General features: G+C 31.2%; 1 protein-coding gene across 1 annotated transcript; it reads right to left on the bottom strand.

Moving 5' to 3' along the window:
- Positions 1-2,581: 2,581 nt before the first annotated feature.
- On the bottom strand, positions 2,582-23,580 carry LOC139495942 (glutathione hydrolase 1 proenzyme-like). The gene is made up of 12 exons (XM_071284370.1): positions 23,398-23,580; positions 15,439-15,601; positions 13,858-13,983; positions 12,104-12,195; positions 10,800-10,992; positions 9,888-10,051; positions 9,290-9,439; positions 6,970-7,124; positions 6,225-6,415; positions 5,339-5,579; positions 4,273-4,386; positions 2,582-3,164 (listed from the first exon to the last, which is right to left on the bottom strand). The coding sequence occupies exons 1-12, from the start codon at positions 23,453-23,455 to the stop codon at positions 3,015-3,017; spliced, it is 1,797 nt and encodes a 598-aa protein (XP_071140471.1). The 5' UTR covers positions 23,456-23,580; the 3' UTR covers positions 2,582-3,014.
- Positions 23,581-24,241: the final 661 nt, after the last annotated feature.

Below are 24,241 nucleotides of genomic sequence, written 5' to 3'. Positions count from 1 at the left end.
AATGGTATTCGATAAATCTTTCATTCCCTTGATGAAGACCATACAATTTATGTTGACATCTAGCTCTGTTTTATTGTGATAGGTTGTTGTTCCTTTTACGATCACACTATTCTTTAAGTTATTTATAATAAAAAAAAGTATCTCTTACCATGATGTTTTTGTAATGCTGAAATTTCCCTATTAAACTCAGCCTTTTGCGATTGTAAGTTTGTTTTCAAAAGGCTGATCTCGTCTTTGTTGTCGGTCAACTGCTTTCGCAATACTTCATACAACTTTTTGTTTTCGTTGATCGTCTGAACTAAGGTATCTGTAAGTCTCGGTGAACTATCTTGTTTAGCTTCTATTCTGAATAGATGTCTCAGGATTATTGCCAGAATAGAATGATCATTAGCTCCAGTAGACAAATTTCTCGCTTCATTTCTTTGATCAGCTTGAACAACTATTGTAATAAGAAACAAGAGTGCTTTGAATTGCATTTCAAGAAAAAAATATGCGTTTTGGAAACCCTTCACAAATTTCATGTAGTCGGAAACCCTTTCACAAATGTCAAGTAGTCGGAAGACTATTTTACAAATATCAAGTAGTCGGAAAACCCTTCACAAATATCAAGTAGTCAAACTGTTGTTTTTGTGCGTGACATGTAACATCTGTATATAAACCGATACATTTTATGTATCTATCCAAATTGGGATTCTCAGAAATACATGTTTCTATCAATAAATGGTAACAGGAATTAAATAATGATCTCTTGTAAACTTTGCGGTTTTATTTGAGAAATGGGAACGATAATTTTTACTTTAAAAACATTACATGCGAATGTCCAATGAAGGGTTTTCAAAAATATTGTCAACATCGTGATTTCAACTATATTATGTACTCAGCGATTCTTAATTGAGTACAATGTCTTGTAAAATTCTTTAAACGTTAGAAGTTTACATCTATAGGTCACTGTATGGCATTCAACAATGAGCACAGCCCATACCGCCTAGTCAGCTATAAAAGGCCCCGAAATGACAAATGTAAAACAATTCAAACGATACAACTGGTCTACTGTGAACGAATTTATATTGAAGCGCAGATTGTGACCAGAATCATTTAGTCTGGACTTTGTAGGACGCCTTTTCTTTTATTCCGGACCTGGTTGTTGTTGTTCTTCTTTCTGTCAAAATCTGACTCTCAATGAGAACTATTCAAAATCTTTATACAATCTACTCTTGTTTCCCTTTTTTTTAACATACGTGACGAATTATGTTGTATTTAAGTGAAAGGGTGGTCGAAGAAATTTAAACTGATGTAATGGGTGCCTCGGTATCTATTATTGGATAATAAATGGACTGAATGAACTGCATGGTTGTGAAGCTTTAAATCGAGTTTTATATATATATATATGTTTACTCTACATGCCAAAGATTTGCTCTCAGTAAAATTTCAACTTTTTGAGTTGATGATGACATTTAGGTGTCACCACTTGGACCTGTACTGTATATTCGTTTGGTCAAATTGATAAAATGCTTTGCATTGAATTCCGTCCCCTTTTCACGAATGTGACCTGGGGAATTGAACTTGTTACCGGGTTTGAACTAACATGATTAACATGACGGGTTTTCCCTTCCGGATCACCTGTGACCGCCCCAGTTTTTAGTGGGGTTCGTGTTGCTTTGTCTTTAATTGTCTATATTGTGTTTTGTGTACTATTGTTTGTCCTTTTCTTTTTAGCCAATGCGTTTGTCAATTTATTTTCGATTTTTGAGTTTGAATGTCCCTCTGGTATCTTTTGATCCTCTTTTTATACATATTATACTATCATCCTATAATATACATTATGATCATGACCATGCATACGCGTATGGTCCAAATACTCATATGGTCGGGAACATATATACATTGTATAAACCGGCAATATCAAAGTTTTGTGACAATATTCTATTATGCTTATATTTGTCGTCTATTTATCAAATAAAAAATCTTCTTACGTGTTTTAACATTTTTATCATCTCCTAAATTAGCGTATAACTTTATATTGCATTCTCTAAATTTTGTCAGAATTCTGTAACACCATTTTTTTCCTTTGATTTATAGAATGTGTAAAAGCCCATCGAAATACTTTATAATTCACCCTATCTATTGACATAACATTGCATGTAACCCAATGTCTAAACCCCCAATTCCACTGCTTAACACATGCATTAGTCACTGGATGTATATTTACATACACCCATACAAAACCTCCACATGCTTTATTCTTCACAATCAGTAAACTCAATGCTCTCCTTGTTCACCTTGCTACAGTTTTTAGCCATCTCATTATAATCTAGAAATTTAGTCAATAGTATGCCGAGATATTTTGATACAAGTAGTAGAATCAGAGGTTTTTTAGTCATGTCTTAAAAAATCATGGCTCTGTGGCGGAGGGGACGTGAACTCTGATCCTACTAATGTTACAACATAAAAAAAAATTCACCAAGTAAACAAATACATTTGTTGGTTGTGTAAAGGGATTTTTAAAATAAACAATCTTTGTTTTTCAAAGATAACATTATATTTTATTTTTACACAATATATTAAAAATATCTAACACTAATTGCAAGTCATTTTTATTTCAGCAATTATTTCAATACCATCTGCATATAATAGAACACCATTTTTTCATTGTCAATATCAATACCTTTAAAACTCAATAATAATTTTAGAATCTAAATCAACATTCAAATTATTATTATAAGATAATCGATCAATTGAGATAACTGTTTCACTACTAAAACATTTGATGACCACTTTACTATTTCGAGCAACATTTATATATCACATTTCTTTTTAAATTATATCATATATATCTTTTTTCTCGTACAACGAAGTACGTTGGTTGTGTATATATATATCTATACATATATATAAGTAATAATGATACAAAGGGAATCATTGGCACTAGTACTGCAGTAGTGTGCAACTCAAAGTATTCACCAGACAGTCATATAAAAAAAGTTTTAAAAAAGTTAAAAGAATCTCTTCTTTATCTAAAATCCGTCAGGCACTCCTTCCTTGCGGAAGTCTGAGTTAGCAGTAACACATCCTTCCCGTCGCTGAAGTATACCCTGTACAACGGATCCTGCACTGTCTCGTACTGTTATATTATGTCCACGTGACACCAATCCATCCAGAATAAACTAAAATATAAGATGAAAATTGCTATATATCATTTAGTCAAGTCACATGCGTAAACAGAGAAGTGTATCTTTATCGTACAGAGTATATTCTGAATTTTCTTATTTCAATACGGAATACCATCAACGTTTTGAGTTTTACTTTTCCGCGCATGCATTCATGATGTTGCTTTAGATTTATTTTTTCACAATTTTTCCTTTATTTATGAAATTTATATCTGTACTTTTTACTTTTAACATTTTTTATAAAATGTAATGAAGTCAGAGGGGAAATACGACAACGGAAGATAGGGTCAACTGGGGAATAACACCATATCACCATATTTCTCTATACATTAGCCATACAGTGACAACTTGCCAGTGCAATGCGTTTACAAGGAAACATTTTGTCACCAGTAAGGGTAGGGTTGAGCGCTCACTAACATGTTTTATCTGTACTTTGTGTCCAAATGTCCAAGGTTAGGAATCTGCAATTTTGTGTTTGTCGTTGGATATCTGTCTGTTTTGTGGTTTAGTGTTTTGTCAAAATCAGGACGTTAGTTTTTTCGTTTTAATTGTTGAACATTTTTTTCATTTGAGAGCCAACATTGCTTGTTAACCTTTATGTATTGGTGTTGGTCAATGTAAAAGGCCGTACAGTACCACGAAGTTACTTTCAGCCACCTAATTTGGTCTCTGGTTGATAGTTATCTTATTTGACAATCATCTCACGTATTATTATTTTTACACTGTTTAAAATATTTGTAACATTGACACCAAATTCAATTGTATGGTTTAGTACTCCTCATTACAATTTGAACTAAATTGATATGTTGCTATAAAGTTTCATTTGAATGTCTATGTAGAATGAAGTTATTTAAGCTTTACAGCGACTTTGAGTGGACTTTTTGGATTGTTAAGCAAATGAAATAATAAAATAAACCCAATGGAATATCCTTCATACACTTCTAAAGTCCATAGCAAGGTTAACTTTTCAGTTTATTTTAGGGAAATGACTATCTTACGTTAATAGCCAAACTTTACCAACGGGTATGAGTCGTGCATGTTTACTTAATTTCGGAAATATCCGTTTCTAATTATGTAATCTCTATGGTAAATTGTCTATACTTACTTGTGGAAATCCTTTTTCAACAGCAATATTAGGAGGAAGTAGCTGATGGTGTACTCTTCTATGGTCAATGGCCTCCTTTATACTAAAACCTAACCATTGGGTTAAAATTGTTACCTGAAAATTATTCCATTTGTGTTATAGGGATAATGAGTACAATTTTTTTTTTTTTTGTATATCATATATGACACTTATACATTTATTAGTTTTCTAGGTTTGAGAAAATTATGATCGTGTTTGAAATATTAAACAAAACCACCTTGTTTAATAGATGATGCATGTATAACAGGTAACGTGATCAATAAACTCAGACCGTTTGGAGATACAGCTACTGAGTATGTTAAAACAAAATAACATGAAATACCATTCAAATGAATCATCCACTATGCCTCTGAAAGGATTTATGTATGCACAGCACGTGTTTTCTGGTATAAAATTATTCTGATAATGATGACAACAAGTGAATTCAAAGCCATGGCTATATTACCATTGAAGACGAAGGTCAAAGACAGAGAAGCCAATACTTTCGTAAAAAAAGACGGACCGTTGCAGCCATAATCTTATAACATTAATGCAATTGTTTTAAGTAATGGAAATTCACAGAAGAAAAGTATTTTTGAAAACATGTCAATACCAAAGCCCTGTCAAAACGGCGGGGTGGTAAACTTGTGCATGTTATTCGGGAATAGATGTTCCGAAACTACTACTTAACGATTATGGTGAATTATTCTGACAACTGAAGTAAGAAATGAGCTGGTCCAAATTTTTAATCAGATACCAAACATTTTTTAAGCTAAATCACATGATAAGCTTTAGCTAAAAGGGTCCAAGCATAACGACAAAACAGCCATTTATTAGTGTAAAAAGCATCTAAAACATCTGTCAAAAAGAAGATGTTGTATATTACCAATGAGACAACTCTTCACAAGAGACCAAATGATACAGAAATTAACAACTATATATAGGTCACCGCAAGTAGTTTAGTCTAGACTTCAGAATGAATTGTAATATACACAACAACTATTGTTAAATATCTCTCAATGGTATTATTAAACGCAGTGTAACTCACCATGGCTGTGGATGTGATTATCTTTGTACCACCCGAGGCTCCAACGATTAGATCTACCACGCCGTCAGGACCAACTACAATACTAGGAGACATGGAGGAAAGTGGGCGTTTCCCAGGTTTAATAAAATTTGCTGGAGATGCACGAAGGCCAAAAGAATTAACCGTGTTTGGTGTAGAGAAATCGTCCATCTCGTTGTTAAATATTATACCAGTTCGACTTCCAACAACTTTAGATCCGAAACTGAAATACATATACATATATTCATTTCAAGCTTGAAGTGGTCATTTTTGTTTGTAATTTGTAATGGTCAATGACAATTTGCTTCCTGTTCTGGTGTATACTTAACAGCAGAGCAGGAACGTCTCAAGTCTTAATCATAGTAGGTTATTTTTCATGTAATACTAGTAATATATTTGTAGTTCTTCTTTGAATAATGATCATGTTTTCCACTATGTCGATCGTTCTATATATGTCAAGCGAATCATTTGTATGCTTTTTATTTTTTCATTGTTTTTAACGGTTGACGCTTTACAATAAAACCATTTTGAGTAATGCTTACTAAATATAAATTATCATGTCATCTGTCAACATCTTAGACTAAATTGTATTAAAAACGTTTTCCATTAAAGTATTAATACAAGAAGATAAGGGACATACGACAGCAACCCGAAACAATCGAAAAATCAAAAGACATCTCAAGGGGGCCAACATTCGGTCTTTTACAATGGAATCGTCACGTGTATGCCACCGACATCACTCGTCACAAAAGATTGGGTGCTCAACATCACTTACAAAAGAATTAAATTACTGTTGTCTGACATAACTCAGAAGATTGATTGTACTGGTTACCGATACCTAACGTTTATGTTACCCAACATCACTTACAAAAGATTGATTGTACTGGTTACCGATACAGCATCTCCATTAGGAGCTAGTACCGACAAGTGTGAAGTTCCGGACGAATTTAATCTATCAAAAAAAGTTGGCCCGTAGTATTCTGTTCCGAAAGTTTGACTATCCGAAATCTGAGCACGTATTTCTTTAGCATACTCATCGGACGCTAAGGTCTTCACAAACTAAAATAAAAATAAGCAAGTTTTTTTTTCGTTTAGTTTATGTTTACATGAATAAATTATAGTAATCAAATGCATTACAATATCGGATAGGAATTAATAAGGCTAATTACTTACATGACAACATTTTTTGGTAGTAGGAATCTTGTTATTTGCAAAATTTTGCATGTTTTGAAATATGCATTAAACATTCCTACGTACTTCAATTTTTGTTACTTGTAAGCAAGAAAAATATAAAGTCTGTTTTCTCAACATGCCTTTTTATTTTGGCTGTTTTTGCCTATCTACTATAAACAAGTATATATTACATATTTGTTTTCTGGGTTTTTTTTGTACGTAAATTAGGCCGTTAGTTTTCTCGTTTGAATTGTTTTACATTGTCATTTTAGGGACTTTTTATCGGGGACTATACGGTATGGGCTTTGCTCAATGTTAAAGGTCGTACAGTGATCTATAGTTGTTAATTTCTGTGGCATTTGGTCTATTGTGGAGAGTTGTCTCATTGGCAATCATACCACATCTTCTTTTTCATATATATATATATGATATGCACTGACCTCGTTTAATTCTTCGTTAAAAGCCTCGTCTTCAACATCTCCATCGCCAAGTTTCGTTCGTTTAGCAAATCCAAACTTAAACGCTTCTATGATTCTATGCCAAATCACTATTTCTTTTTGTTTACAAGAAAGACTTTTTTCGTTCAGGTTATATCCTATAATATCATGTAAAAATAAAGAGTATTTTACAGATTACTGAATGTTAACCATAGCTATAGGTCATTCATACACCTAATGTGAAAGTACCATGGCAAGTTTACACAAAACATTTAAATTATATAGAACTTCATACCCAATAAACAATAAATTCATTAACCATAAACATAAGTATAGCTTTAAAGGAGACGAAAAGCTAGCTCTGTATCCGGCAATATCTTGCTCAGTAAAACAGAAAATTACTTTTTATCTTCGGACAAAACATTTAAATTACATAGAACTTTATACCCAATAAACAATAAATTCATTAACCATAAACATAAGTATAGCTTTAAAGGAGACGAAAAGCTAGCTCTGTATCCGGCAATATCTTGCTCAGTAAAACCGAAAATTACTTTTTATCTCAATTTAATTGTTACTTATGTTTTGGAGATACATTTCGTAAAGGCTGACGAACCGTCCAGTATATTTAATATGAACAGTAAAATGGACGGCGGTGGAGGAGGAGTTTGGTGAACTGGTTTTAAGGTGAACGGTGTTCTGGTTGAAAGATTTTCCAGGTAAACGGTGTTTCAGTTATAGTTATCCCACGAGGACGCGGTATGTCAGTGTCAGTCAGGACTCTACTTCGTTAGAATTATCTCCCCATTACGCCAGTTCATTTCACAATCGTAGAAATGGAAGCCATTGTAGGGATGACGCGCTACCAATTTTGCTCATTGAAACCGATAAATTTATCCACATTGCACCATTACGATCCTTATATGTCAGTTGTATTTTAAAAGACAAATGTATCAACTAGCTAATGAGCATCAGTTAATGATCTTGTCTGCATTGATTCAACTTAAAACTATTGTCTGATAGGTTGTCAGGTGTATTTTGTCAGGTGTATTTTTCGAAAATTGATAAACATTTAAAAAAAATTCTAGTTGAAGGGCAGACTAGATTTTTTTAATGTATAAAGACTATAAACCCTAGGCTAGTTTTCACACACAAATTTTTTTTTTCAAAGATATGCATTTTCATCATCCAACTTTAAAGACTGTCGTAAAGTACTTTCAGTAAAAAAAAATAGCTATTCGAACACACCTTCTCTGTTTTTGTGACTCATTAGATAGGTATTTCACTTGATCCATATATTTCATCTTTTAGTACTGTTATTTTTTTATGTTATAAAGTCAATCTGTAGCTTTGATATATAAAAATAATAGAATCTGAAGCGAGACGATGTATGAAATAATCTTTCTTTGTACGATATCAAGACAAAATATTCAACTCAAACACGCCCTGACATAAAAAGGTGCACTCGATTTTCTCTTTTCGATATAATTGTTATCCATTTTTTTGGATTTTTTTCTTGAGTCACATAATGGAAGGGCAGACACGAAAATTTTTGAACTAATAGATTGATATGTTTTCCGTCCGTGGTAATTTTTTTTTTTAAATGGGAGGTTATGCATTTTCTTCATTCAACTTGAAAGATACCTATGTCGTCGACTTGAAATCTAATTGTTCTGCTTAACTATGTACTAGATAAATTGAAAACTTATGCAAATGGTGTTTTTAAAATAAAACACCTCGTAATTGAGAAGAAAATTGTAATTTTGTTTGTTTCTATTAACTTTTAAAATTTTTGTCACTATAGTAAACAATACAGTACACATTTATCGCCCTCTCTAACAAAAGAGCTTCGATTCTTTTGTTCTATTTCAACCGGATTTCCGACTGAGTGTAAGATCACCCCGAAAACATTCCCGCCAAAATATTTCAAAACAAAGGAAAGCATGAAAAACAAATAAACAACATAGAAACTCAAGCTAGGGTGATCTGGTAGGGATGATCCGGCTCAGATCACCCCAGGTAGAACAAAGGAGCTGGGATGTAAAGTGAAATATTTTCAGGTGAGTAGTTTTAAATGTGAAAGATTCTCTATGTGAAAGATGTTCCAGGTGAAAGGTGTACAAGGTCAAATGTGTGCAAGGTGGAAGGTGTGCAAGGTGAAAGGTGTATAAGGTGGAAAAGTGTTACAGATAAAAGGTATCCCTGGAAAAAGGTATTCCAGGTGAAAGGGGTTTCAAGTAACAGTAAGTATAGATGAAATGTGTTCCAGATGAAAGGTGTTCCAAGTGAAAGAGCAGGTAAAACATCTAATTCTAGTACTAACCGTCCAGTATATTCAATATGAACTGTAAAATTGCTCCGCTAGATGGCGGTGGAGGAGAGAACACAGTTTTGTCTGTGTTTAGTTTAACTACCAACGGATCCTTTACTAATGCCGTGTACTCAGCAAGATCGTCCTCAGTGATGATACCTCCTGTTAACAGAAACAAGACTTTGCTAAATAGAAATATTTTTATCATAACAATCGCCGCTACTTGTGTATTCTCGATACGCCTATAATTATGTAAAATTAAGTTATTTACACAGACTAAAAAGGGAAATGTTCAAGAGACTTTAAAACCTAATTAAAAAAAAGGGCTGAACTGTATGATTCTGTAATATTCTAATTAAGGTAGACATTACAATTAAATAACTATATGTTTGACCTTAGCAGTGATACTTAAAAGTAAAATCACAAAAATACTGAACTCCGAGGAAAATTCAAAACGGGAAGTCCCGATAATCAAAAGCTAAAACACATCAAATGTATAGAAAACAACTGTCATATTCCTGACTTGGTACAGGCATTAATTTTCTTATGTAGAAAATGGTGGATTACGTTTCCGTCTTCGCGGATCTTATATGACTCTTCTACATCTTACCTGCATCCTGTATGTCCGCCACTATATCTTCCGTTAATCTGCCATTATAGAAGGCATCAACACCTTCATTAGCAATGATCTCCAAAGTTCTGGCTAATTTTGGCCTTTTAACAGTTTCCCCAGCTTCATAGAAACGCCCTGTTGCTGGGTTTACTATTAAATCTCTATGAAAATATCAAGATATAATATGTACTTTTATAAATTGTTACTTGTATTGAGTGTTGTCTCGTTGGCACTCATATCACATCTTCCTAATCTAATTGAAGATTTAAAATCAAGTGTTTTAAGAATTACAAATAGTAATAATTATAGATTATCGTTGATCATCTCAACGAGATTGATATTCTTGCTTGAGCCGGGACGGCGAAAGCGAGAAAGGCAATCGAGTTGAAATTTCTACCGATAATTTTCCATCTCAAGCAAGTATCATGATATGAAAATTATCACAAAAACAGATCAAAAGAAAATACACAAAATAGCGATAAATATGTTTCCTTCAAATAAAAACCTTTTTTTTCGAATCTCAAATGAGACGACCAAACATCATTCATATCAAATAATTACATTATTTCTCTTATTTTAACAGATCGAATATTGTTTCACCTTCTTCGAATTTAAGCAAATTCTTTTGAAGAAATTAAAACAAAACGTCAAAAGATAAGTTATTGTTTTGGTTGGATCTGATCTGTGTATTTCGTTCCAAAAGCTCCCAAAGATTAATTGAGTTTGGTGCTCCATATGTAAACTTGATCTTGATAGACAACAATAAATCTTAGCAATCGAGCATGCCCAGAAAGAAATGGTTTACATTACAACGCATGCTCTCTATAATCGGATGTTTGGTATTTTCAAACGTTAAGTAAACAGCGTTAATCCGATAAATATCAGACATGCTGAAAAGCTTATACTAACTTTAACCCCTGGAATTTTTCAATAGTTTCGGTTTGACGAGACATAGCAAAGGCGACGGGGGATCCAACCACTATACCCTCCCGACATAATTTTATTGATGGCTGAAATAAATCTTTCCATGGAAGTCTACCACCGATCTGATGAGCTAACCAATAACCACGTATCTCGCCAGGAACACCAACAGCCAAACCACCTAAAATCAAGAACATTTTGTTTAATAAATAAAGGCAACAGTAGTATACCGCTGTTCAAATTCATAAACGGACTATTAGATAACAAATGCAATATTCCTGACTTTGTACAGGACAGTTTATTAAAAAAATAGTGGATTGAACCTGGTTTTGTTGCACTTTTATGTATCTGCATGCTTATGTTACAGACTGAATTAGAGAAAAAAGCATTGGTTTTTTTTTTGGAAATTTCAAAGAAAACGTTAGTAGCACATCCTGGACCGACACTTATGATTAGATTTAACAAATAATCTCAAAATTCAGCACTTTAATTTCATAAAAGAAAGCAGCTTCCAAGCAAAGACAAGAAGATCATAAAATCGGGGAAAAACGCAGGACTTTGGGAATGTCCGGCGAGCCGACAACCTTGCTTCGGAAGTTGAAAAGAAAGACCAAATATTTAGAGATAAGACATTGACGAGACGAAGTTCTACGAAAAGGACAGTCACGTGACCACGTGGCGGTAAAACATCAATTATACTCAATCGTATAAACTTGATACATTCCGTTCATCGAGGATTGCCGATTATAGTATTACCAGTACTCTTTTATCTAATTCGAATTTTTTTATCAATCTATCTATTTATATATAATCGTTTGGTGTTTTGTCCGACATTTTTAAAATGGGCTTACAAAGTAAAATTGAGAATGGAAATGGGGAATGTGTCAAAGAGACAACAACCCGACCATAGAACAGACAACAGCAAAAGGTCACCAAATGGTCTTCAATGCAGCGAGAAAGTAAATGTTTTCTTAAGTTTGAACGCGATCTACAGCAAATATAAAGCCTGATTGCTTTATTGTTTTATCATTAAACTTATGGTAATGAAAATTCAGTTCTACAAGTGTTGGTAGTGAAAAGTAAAATCACAAGAATACTAAACTCTGAGGAAAATTCAATCGGAAGGTCCCTGGTCACATGGCAAAATCAAATGACAAAACACATAAAAAACTAATGGACCAAAACTGTCATATTCACGACTTGGTACAGGCATTTTCAAATGTAGACAATGGTGGATTGAACCTGGTTTTATAGCGCTAAACCTCTCACTTGTACGACAGTTTGATACGTACCTAATGTAGATGATCTATTGACAAACATGGTCTCATTAGCTCCATCAGGAGCTCTTTCACGAGCCATGATCGTGTATGCAGACCTATACTCCCTGAAATCAAGATGTTGTCGGCGATAAGTAAACTCTTCTATACACATTATTTTTCAAAAGTTAGTGGCAATCATAAATGTGAACCGAAAAGTCAATTTCTATGCTTATATCATGTGATAAAGATCAGATATCGAAAAAATCAACTTAATAACTGTACGATTGTAACTGTTGTATTGTTATATGTATAACTGACTTAAATAAATCTTTTATGCTTGATGATTTCTGTGGTAAACGGTCTTCTTAATAGCAATGTTCAATACTAGTACTTGATTTTAGATGCATTGTTTTAAATAATTTCTATTTAAGAATTGAATGCTCTTTTTTGTAAATTTATTGGGGTGTAAAAGCGATGAACGAAGTACATTTTGTATGAAGCGCGGAAGCGCTTTATACTAAAATGTGCACACAGTCAACGCTTTTACAACCCTATAAAGTTACAAAAAAAAACCATTCAAAACTTATAATTACATTTTTACCTATAGGATCATGAAAACACGCCTTTTATCAAGTTTTTATTTCATTTACCTGTGCACTTTATTGTGGGACCTCGTGTCATCATGAATGAAAAGTTGCATTGTGTAATGCAATTGATTAAGGAATATCACGAGATTGCTAGTTAGCCAATCAGAATAACGTATTATAATGAAACATACATCTAATGTAATTATTTGACAATAACACTGTAACACATGAATTGAGACTGGCATATGCATAGTAAACTATGTTTCTCGTCTACAAGACAAATATGACTCATCACCGGAAGCCGCAATGTATGGAATTCAGGACATGAGCAGCAAAATATAAATATGCATATCCTATCAGGACACGTGATACCACTCCCAATTCATGGTATTTAACCTGATTTGTTTGTTTTAGTGTTTGTCCTTTTTTTTTTGGTTCGTATTGTAAAATGCATTAGTTTAAAATTTAAGCTGATGTTTAGATCGGTTTTATACTATTATTTAAATCAATCTAATTAAAACCCGATCTCTCATCGCTCCTGTTTCTGATATGTCGCGTGGGAGATCTAACGAAACCCGCTTTGAGGTCACATGTGAGTGACCTCGTAGGTGTGTCTTTTTCGACCAATGAAATTGAGTCTTCCACGATCTTGGAAGTTTAACGTAAGGCAAAGGGATGTAACTGATTTTATTAACGACGAAATCGTTAGTCAAAATAATTCATAAACTTTTTTGATTGGCTTATTAATAGGTCGTCAACTCATTTGCATATCTTTATAAATTCATAACTTTTAGTTCACTCACATGTGACCTCAAAGCTGGTTTCGTTAGATCTCCCACGCGACATATCAGAAACAGGAGCGATGAGAGATCGGTTTTTAATTAGATTGTATTTAAATGAAAGTGTTATCATTTATCAGCAAAAAATTTAGACGGTGGTAATTTAACCAGAAAAAGACAAAACAAAAAAATCTGCAATAAATAAGATATCAATTTGATGACAAATTTCATTCCGGAGCTAAAACTACAAAACATCTTCTGAAGGTGTCACTGAATTTGGAAAATTTGAGATATATATAATACTTCCTGTTTTATCAAAACTAATCTTTCTTTTTAAAACAAGAGAAAAGAGAAAATATATTCAGTTTTTACATCTTTATAAATCAGATGTTAAACGCCCAAATCTAACACAAATACTTACTTATTATATACAGTCATAAAGAAGCCACCTCCTATGCCACAACTGTGAAAGTTAGAAACACACGTGCATAAAAGAGTTGCAATGGCGGCATCAACAGCTGACCCATGACGTCTTCTCATGATATGACTACAATAAAAAAAAACTTGATTATGTTCGTCTTGTTCATTTGTTTGCTGTTCCATTTGCAATAAATTTATATGAATTTATCTTTATTTATATAAAGGGCAGAATTCATTGTAAAAATTTTAAAATGCATTTTTTTTAAAAGCAAAACCGTCTGCACCAACGACACGAACAATGTGAAAAAAATAGAGTTGAATACTTATATGGACGTAAAAATACTAGTACCCTCTTTATCACTCTGCTCCTAATTTTGCCAAGCTTTTACCTTTTCTCTAATTTAATTGTTTATATATTTTTTATCTGGAGGTAAAAAAAACGACTTCCTTTGTTTAGTTGAAAAAACTAACATTTTCTTACGTTCGTATCAAATATAATAATCATATATGTGTTCATCCCGATAACATGTAACAGTATAAAATTAGGTTCCGATGATATTCCTAACATATTGATTATTTCTTTTTCTCTAATTTTTGCGCTATTTTACACATTTCTTGATCGGTGTGAGAAATATTGTCCTCACTAGTGAAAAATCTGTTCTCGGCAAATGATTGTTCGAAATTAAATTGTAACGTTCAAGTTTCTTGGTTTCTTCTGAAATTTCCTATTTTGACGTCATGAAAAAAGGCGACCATGCCTGATGACGTCACATATAAAGTACACAACTTCTATAAATCTTTGAAAAAAAAAGATTAAAATCATCAGAGAAACATATTCCACCACTATAACTCTTGTGTTACGATATTTCTCCACTCTCGACAGTTAAATTTTAATTATTTAAAAAGCTCGGCAAGCCTCGCGCTGTAAATATTAAAATTTAAAGTTGTGGAATCTATATATCAATCAGCGTGTTGTTCGTTTGATCTCAGCTATCCATTGGTGAAAATAATATTATGACGTCAAATTCTAGCTTCAATCGGACTTTCCTATTGTGAAGTCATGAAAAAAGGCGACCATACCTGATGACATCAGATAGGAAGAGTATTTCTTTTTTTTTCAGATCATTTGAGAATAATGAATACGTTTGCATGCCTACTGTATAATGATGATAAAATACACTGATTCGCAACCAAATCTCGTGTAATACGATATTAATTTATCCACTATTTACAATTACAAGATTTAACTGCGTCGAGTGGATGAATATCGTATCAATGCAGTGGTAGAATCTATATTAATATGTTACATGTATCTTACGTTCAGATAACATGTGAATAAATAATTTTACGTTCTGATCAAAGGTAAATATATAATCTTACGTTCCGAAAACATGTAAATATATAATCTTACGTTCCGATCAAAAGTAAATATACAAACTTACGTTCCGATCAAATTTAAATATACAATCTATCGTTCCATTAAAATGTAAATATACAAGCTAACGTTCCATTAAAATATTAATATATATAATCTTACGACAAGACACAAGACAAGACAAGACAATATTTTATTTAAGTTTACGTTCCGATCCTTGCACATGGAGGTCCAGCATCAGATGCCACTGCGGCATGTCTATAATGTCCCTCTATGGAATCTGAAACAAACCGAGGTTCTGTTCCGGTTTTATGGGAAACTGTTTGGTGACGTCTATTGTGATGGTATTTTCTATGCCGAATGCCAAATCCTGTCATCAGAACAAAATAACTTGTGAACACAATCGTAAAAAAGACTTAACAAAAGAAATTTGACAAAATAGGTATTTTTTTTTAATCAAAATGTTTGATAAGTTTGAGAATATTAGGAAAAAATGGAACTACGGTATGTCTAAAACTAAAAATGACATACAATTCCAAGTTGAAAGAAATACAACTAATATATTTATACAATACGCATTTGAATCTGTTTTTTATGCTTCATTTATGAGCATTATGTGTTCTAGTCTGAGCGTCCGTTTGTCCCGCTTCAGGTTAAAGTGTTTGGTCAAGGTAGTTTTTTTTATTAAGTTGAAGTCCAATCAACTTGAAACTTAGTACACATGTTCCCTTTGGTATGATCTTCAATACCCTCAATTTCACGGTCCACTGAACATAGAAAATGATAGTGCGGATGGGGCAAATGATCATCACACGTCAATGAAAAACCATATATACATTTTTTTTTTTAAATATAACCGTTTATCAAAGGACACGAACAATGTGAAAATAGCTAGTTGGACGGGGCTAATAATACTAACCTCTCTAGTTGCTATCATACGTTAACTGGTTGTTTTCATACAAATTAAAAACATATAATGGCATCAACCAATTAGCCAACCACCCAATTAGCGATTAGCTTTTTCATGAATTGAACACTCATGTAATGAATGATTTCTTGACAAATAGTTTTTCTTTGTTTTTTTTTTATATCAATGGATTGTCTTGGTCATTGAAATAAAGATTGGTCATCTTCAGAAGAAATAAAACTGTTTGATACGATAACCTTGATTTAATATTAAATATATAAATAGGTATTATTTTATGAAATGTCGCACGTATGCGAAATCTAAAAATTGATTTTTTCAACACAAACTGTGACAAAGTGTTTCTATTACAATAAATTATCTTGCTTCATTAAATTCAATGGCCTTCATCTTCATGAAATAAAACCGTTTTACACGATAATAAATATATGAAATGTTGCACGTATGTAAAGTTTAAAATAATGATTTCTCAAAAAAAAAAATTATTTTAATAAATTCTCTTGCTTCATTAGATCAAAGATGTAATACCGGTATTACATCTATGATAAATTAAAATGCTTTCAATTTCATGAAATACAACTGTATTAAACGATAACAAATATATAATAGGGAATTCATATTACGAAATGTTGGACGTATGCCAAGTTTAAAAACAATACAAATTTCGTGATTATGTTTCTCCTCGTCAATATCATCAAATTAAAAGAGTCCATAGTATAGTGTCTTACATTAAGCATGCGAATTACTCAGTATCATAGCATGTAGAAGAAATTATTAAATCTTTTTAAACTTAATAATTGTATCATAGCGTAAGAAAACAAAATCTTATTGTTGACAATGTTTGAGTTGTTTCCATGAACCCATTGTACTTGTATTCATGTTACTTGATTATTATTATAGAATTCAATAATATATCCAATTCAGGACAATATGCCTTATGTTATCTTGAATTAATTTGCACTTGTTTTTTGTTAAGGTAGATCATAAGTATATATTTTTTGAGACAGAATTTTCTTATAATTTGCCAAAATGAAGATTTTACTATATGCTTTTTACAAAAATATAATATAAAGCATGGGTCACCGTGCTATTTTTCAAGCTATGAGTTGATGAAAATTGCCTAAATTTGGTTGGTTTGTACATGAAAAAAACATATTAGTGTGTATAAAAATAATTCTATGAGATAAAATTTTGAAATAAAATGTTTTAAGAAAATAAAAAGAAAACATGGGGTCACCGAACTTGTTTTCTAACTGCAAGAAAAAATAAAAAATTTCCCTATAACCCTAGTATAAATTTTGTACTAAAACAGTTATTTCTCCTTAAATGGCTCATTAAAAAAAATGGTTTTAAAAACCAAAAAATTGATATTTGTTGATATATTTTGAAAAATTCAATTAATTCACAAGTTTTCTTTATTTAAATAAACAGTCGAACCATAAAATTTCAAATCTGTCTCCAATTTTACAGATTTGGGCATATATATAAACCGATTTTGTACTGTGATTGAACAATCCAAGATGGCGGTATACAATGAATCGACCTTAACTTCTTAATTTATTCATTTCGTTTCTTGTTCATGTTTTTCTTTTTTTCTTCTTCTTTATTTTGAATTCAAAATAATCTACAGACATACTTAAAATATATATCTTATATATCTTTATATTTTACTACTTAAACAACACAAATTATATATCTTTCATAACCTTGCATTTGTTATAGTAGATAATTAGGTTTGATAATCTTAATGGTAAACTTCTTTTCTGATACTACTGACATGGTATAAAAAGAAAACATGGGGTCACCGAACTTGTTTTCTAACTGCAAGAAAAAATAAAAAAATTCCCAATAAGCCTAGTATAAATTTTGTACTAAAAAAGTTATTTCCCCTTAAATGGCTCATTTAAAAAAAAAAGATTTTAAAAACCAAAAAATTGATATTTGTTGATATATTTTTAAAAATACAATTAATGTTCAAGTTTTCTTTATTTGAATAAACAGTCGAACCATTAAATTTCAAATCTGTCTCCAATTTTACAGATTTGGGCAAATAACTAGACCGTCCGATTTTGTACTGTGATTGAACAATCCAAGATGGCGGTATACCATGAATCTACCTTAACTTCTTAATTTATCCATTTCGTTTCTTGTTCTTGTTCTTCTTTTTTTCTTCTTCTTTATTTTGAATTCAAAATAATCTACAGACATACTTAAAATATATATCTTATATATCTTTATATTTTACTACTTGAACAACACAAATTCAGATATATTTTTCATAACCTGTGCATTTGTTATAGTAGATAATTATGTTTGATAATCTTAATGGTAAACTTCTTTTCTGATACTACTGACCTGGTATATAATCTTTTTAAAGTATGGCAAATTGTATGTATAATACTAACAAAAACTAGCAGCTGTTTAAATATGTTATTTTCTTATGTTAACTTGATGTTTTCCAATTAACAAATGTACAGATTTCAATAAAATATGATAAATTATGAATAAAAAAAGAAAAAAAAAACAATATTGCAGATGCTACCATGAACTTGTTTGAATTTGTAATTGTGTCAATTAAACTCTTTTTTTTCTAATTAAGGTGGTGTGGGTGTCTTTCGTCATCTTGGTTTTAAAAATGCAGAGAACAAAACCTAAGGTCCAGATTTTTATTCAAGTTAGCCAAGTTTGATACAGGAATGCAGATAACTAGGGTGAATTTTCATTTAATACAATACATTTATAAGATTATAACTTATAAATATTAATATTTATACAGGTTTAGGTTTTTTATGCTTGATATTGTTTTGTTTTGTAGACGGGAAAACGTGCGGTGACCCTATCTTTTCTTTTTATATTCTCAAAACATTTTTCCAAAAGCTATCTTCTCGTATTTTATTTAACAATTCTATAATTTAGTTTAGCTTTTAGTCACATAATGTTATTTCTTCCTGTTTAATCTATACACAATGTGTCATTTTGTCACAACCTGTAGCTTGAGAAAATGCACGATGACCTATCAATAGTATTATGTTTTTCAGATGTATCAATATATACCACGTTTTGGCAAAGTTTGAACAAATTCTACATATTCCATCATTTTTTTTATTTTTACTCCCATTACACTTGAAGGTCAATGTTGTAGATGTTACCCTGAACGTATTTGCACTTGTAATTGTAATCAGGGGCCGTGTCAATGAAAGTATCCTAGCACATGTCCTAAGATAGGTCTTAGGACATTATTTAGGATGGTCTTAGGACGTGTCTGAGACATGTCTTAGGATGTAAAACAAAGCTGTCTTAGGACAGTCCTAACTACGATGGTCCTAGTACCATCCTAACACATTTATTTAATTGAAAATATATGTAGAGATTTGTATGACATAGATTGAATTGTATTTTAGAACCTATATGTAAAGAGAGGGAGGATGACTCTTATATAGAAAACAATTAACGCAAAATAAAAGTTAAAGTTTTTATGGAATACTAATAAATACGTTATTAAATATGATAAAAGATATAAATGAATTTGATACGAAAACAAAAGTAAATGGTCACAAAACTTTGTGATATTCGTGCTGCAATTTTAGTACTTAAGCTAGTTTAGTCCTTAGGTCCACTCGATTTCATTACATGTATCGAATCAGGATTAGGTAAAAGAGAAGTAAACTTTTCCCCATATTTGAATTATTTAAAATATGTTGCTTATGCTGATAATATTGTTTAGGCTTCAAAAAAGGCAGCACGAAATAATTTAATATAATACAATTAAATCTTTAACAAACATTAAACAATATTTTTTTATTAATTTTATCTAATAGTTTAATATTGTATTAGTATTTTTAGCATTGAGCTTATGCCATATTTGTTGTTTTTATTACGTTTTAGGACGATGTAACCTTTAGGACTATCCTAAGACACCTAATTGTATATCCTAACTTTAGGACCAAATTTAGGACATATCTTATTTTAGGAGACTTTCGTTAACCCGACTTAGGACTAATACGTGTCCTAAGACCATCCTAAGACATGTCTTAGTCCTAGGACAGCTTCGTTGACACGGCCCCTGTATCATAGCGCTTTTATTATGTTTATAATTTAGGACAATTTCCAAGGCGTTCAGATGTTACCATGGACTTATTTGCATTTATAATTATATCAATTGACCAGTAGCATAGCATTTATTACAACTTTAAGATATATTTCTGTGATAATACATTCCCATATCCATATTTGCACTCGTAATTGTGTGTGTATCGTACCGATCCCTGCACATGGAGGTCCAGCATCAGATGCCACTGCGGCATGTCTATAATGTCCCTCTATGGAGTCGGAAACAAACCGAGGTTCTGTTCCGGTTTTATGGGAAACTGTGTGGTGACGTCCATTGTGATGGTATTTTCTATGCCGAATGCCAAATCCTGTCATCAGAACAAAATAACTTGTGAACACAATCGTAAAAAAGACTTATTAACAAAAGAAATTTGACAAAATAGGTTTTTTTTTTTAATCAAAATGTTTGATAAGTTTGAGAATATTAGGAAAAAATGGAACTGCGGTATGTCTAAAACTAAAAATGACATACAATTCCAAGTTGAAAGAAACACAACTAATATATTTATACAATACGTATTTGAATCTATTTTTTATGTTTCATTTATGGGCATTATGTTTTCTGGTCTGTGCGTCTGTTTGTCCCGCTTCAGGTTAAAGTGTTTGGTCAAGGTAGTTTTTTTTATTAAGTTGAAGTCCAATCAACTTGAAACTTAGTACACATGTTCCCTTTGGTATGATCTTTCTAATTTTAATGCCAAATTAGAGTTTACCCTCAATTTCACGGTCCACTGAACATAGAAAATGATAGTGCGGATGGGGCAAATGATCATCACACGTCAATGAAAAACCATATATACATTTTTTTTTTAAATATAACCGTTTATCAAAGGACACGAACAATGTGAAAATAGCGAGTTGGACGGGGCTAATAATACTAACCTCTTTAGTTGCTATCATACGTTAACTGGTTGTTTTCATACAAATTAAAAACATATAATTTAAAATTTCGAAATAATTTAATATAATAGAATTAAATCTTTAACAAACATTAAACAATATTTTTTTATTAATTTTATCTAATAGTTTAATATTGTATTAGTATTTTTAGCATTGAGTTTATGCCATATTTGTTGTTTTTATTACGTTTTAGGACGATGTAACCTTTAGGACTATCCTAAGACACCTAATTGTATATCCTAACTTTAGGACCAAATTTAGGACATATCTTATTTTAGGAGACTTTCGTTAACCCGACTTAGGACTAAGACGTGTCCTAAGACCATCCTAAGACATGTCTTAGTCCTAGGACAGCTTCGTTGACACGGCCCCTGTATCATAGCGCTTTTATTATGTTTATAATTTAGGACAATTTCCAAGGCGTTCAGATGTTACCATGGATTTATTTGCATTTATAATTATATCAATTGACCAGTAGCATAGCATTTATTACAACTTTAAGATATATTTCTGTGATAAGACATTCCCATATCCATATTTGCACTCGTAATTGTGTGTGTATCGTACCACAGTTACAAGACGATTTTTTTCAACGTATATGCATTTAGTCTGGATCTACTACATTCATTAAGAAATCTGTGGACCGTAGCATATTTCAGGATAATGTTGCAGATGCGACTATGAACTTACTTGAACTTTTAATTAACATATGTTAATAAATCAGTATTATACAAGTAACATTTAAAATATATTTCTAATTCAGGTCAATTTCGCATATGTTACTTTTAACTCACTGGTTTCATGATATGTTTTCAGTTCAAAATTCTCTTCAAATTTTTACTTATTCATAAATAATTCGTTTAACTCATTTTTTTAAGTTTCTGGATTCTTAACTTTTTATAGTTGATTTAATGTTGAAAGCTTTTAAACTTATTTTGGTCTATGTTTGAACTTCGTAATTTCGTGTATGTACGAACTTGTGTACTTTTGTTTTAACATGTAATTGTAGTTTTTTATAATGCGCTATAAAAATGCATTGTATTAATAATAATAATAATAATAATAATAATAATAATAATAATAATAATAATAATAATAATAATAATAATAATAATAATAATAATAATAATAATAATAATAATAATAATAATAATAATAATAATAATAATAATAATATAATAATAATAATAATAATAATAATGATAATGATAATGTGGTCACATTTAAAGGCGTACGCATATTTTAGTTTTATTATGAAGAACAATATTTTTAAAACCAAAACGCTAAAATTTTAAAAATCATCATGTACAGTTTCTATCACATTTGTTTCCTGGAAAATCATGAAAATGGATTGTTTGGATTAATTTTGATTTCAAAACATGATTTTTTTTTAATTAAATTTCTTATGACAAATTGATTGATTGTTGGTTGCGTAACGTCCAGTAGCAAATAGGCGCAATTAATAGTTAATACTAAATCCACAATTACACAACATCTTCTGAAAATATAACTGTATCTGGAAAATTTGACACACTTTTCCCGTTTTTGAAAAATTAATCGCTTTTGTACTTGTTCTTAAGGATGTTTGCTTGTCATGTTTTGGAAATTTTGTCAGATTTTCGAAATCATCTGGTTTTATCCATTTGAATGCCTCAACATATTTTGCCCATGGACCCCCATTTTTCTTTTTATAAATCTTTTACATGTAAAATTATAAACCATTGGTAAAAGTCTTATAAAATCTTATTTATTTTTTAATAGTTTTTGAGAACTTTAACTGGTCAATGATAAAGCTAGCTATGAAAAATAAAGAGAGAACATTTTCCCTCTAAAATTCCAATGGCTAGTATCTCGAAAACCAGCACATTGACCCCTATATTTTTTGGGCTTTTTTATCCCCCATTTAATCTCCTATCAATATATACTAGTTTTATGGAAAGCTATTTATTTTGAAAGTGAGCAGCGAACTTCCTTAACACAAGAAAATATTTATTGATTTATATATAGATAAATTATTTATTAATTAGTACAATATTTATTTATTACTTTTCTGTAAATCAGATGTAATCTTCTCATATCGTCGAAACTAACTTCTCTCAGATACATGTTTGAGAAGTTTACATCTAATAAATGATGGTTTAAATAGACTACGTAACAATTGTTACAGTTTATACATGTCATAGCACTAGCATATTATCTATAGACGTATATCATACGAAATAAAACCTTACCTTCGTTCAAATAGCAAAGTGATAGTACAAGCATTATAACTGATGCTAAAAAAGTCATTTCTATAAGTTTCTTCAAATACAACTATACAAAAACAATATGTCAGCTTAAATAGTTGAATGTTCATGAAAAGTCTAAACGGCGGACCAATGAAATGGTTACCAATGTTGGTTTTTTTTCAAATTGTAACAATTCGACATCATGTTCACATTAACTTTAAAAAATCCGCTAAATTACATCATGTACATATAAACAGATGTTTGCTTTCTTTGATATAAATAGAACAATCAGTTAAGGATAGGTTGATTATTTTTTACACTTATTTTTAGAACATGTACATGATGTAAACTAGTAAACTAGTATGAATTTGGTCGTGTGGGCGTTCGTCATCGATTTACTTTTACGAAAATCAACTTATAAATTTAACTAACCTTATATTAAACTTATAATCATAAATGGGATATCTGGTTTCAAAACATATCCGATGACCCCGCTTGGTGACATAGACAGCCTACACGGCAATAATATAAAACATAGGGGTAAAATGCAATTTTGTTTCCATTATTTGGAAACATTTTAGGAGTAAATCATTTAATGGCGCAAACATGTTCCGGATGATGTGAATAACATAATGTGTTTTCACATCAACTGTCAGACGTCATCTTATTGAAATTATTGTCATAAACTGATAATTTTTTACATTTGTTTTGCATTTTTACCTATTGTCCCGAAAACATTTACAGAAAATTTAAAATGAAAAAAAAAAATATCAGTAAAACAAGATCAACAAATAAGTCTAATAATCGAAGTCTTCAGGCCAACATTTTCAAATCCACTTTTTAAGTT

The sequence above is a fragment of the Mytilus edulis genome, chromosome 11, assembly GCF_963676685.1.
Source record: "Mytilus edulis chromosome 11, xbMytEdul2.2, whole genome shotgun sequence".
Taxonomy (NCBI): Eukaryota; Metazoa; Mollusca; class Bivalvia; order Mytilida; family Mytilidae; genus Mytilus; species Mytilus edulis.
The sequence above is the reverse complement of the archived record's forward strand: the minus strand, read 5'-3'. Positions and strand labels throughout refer to the sequence as shown.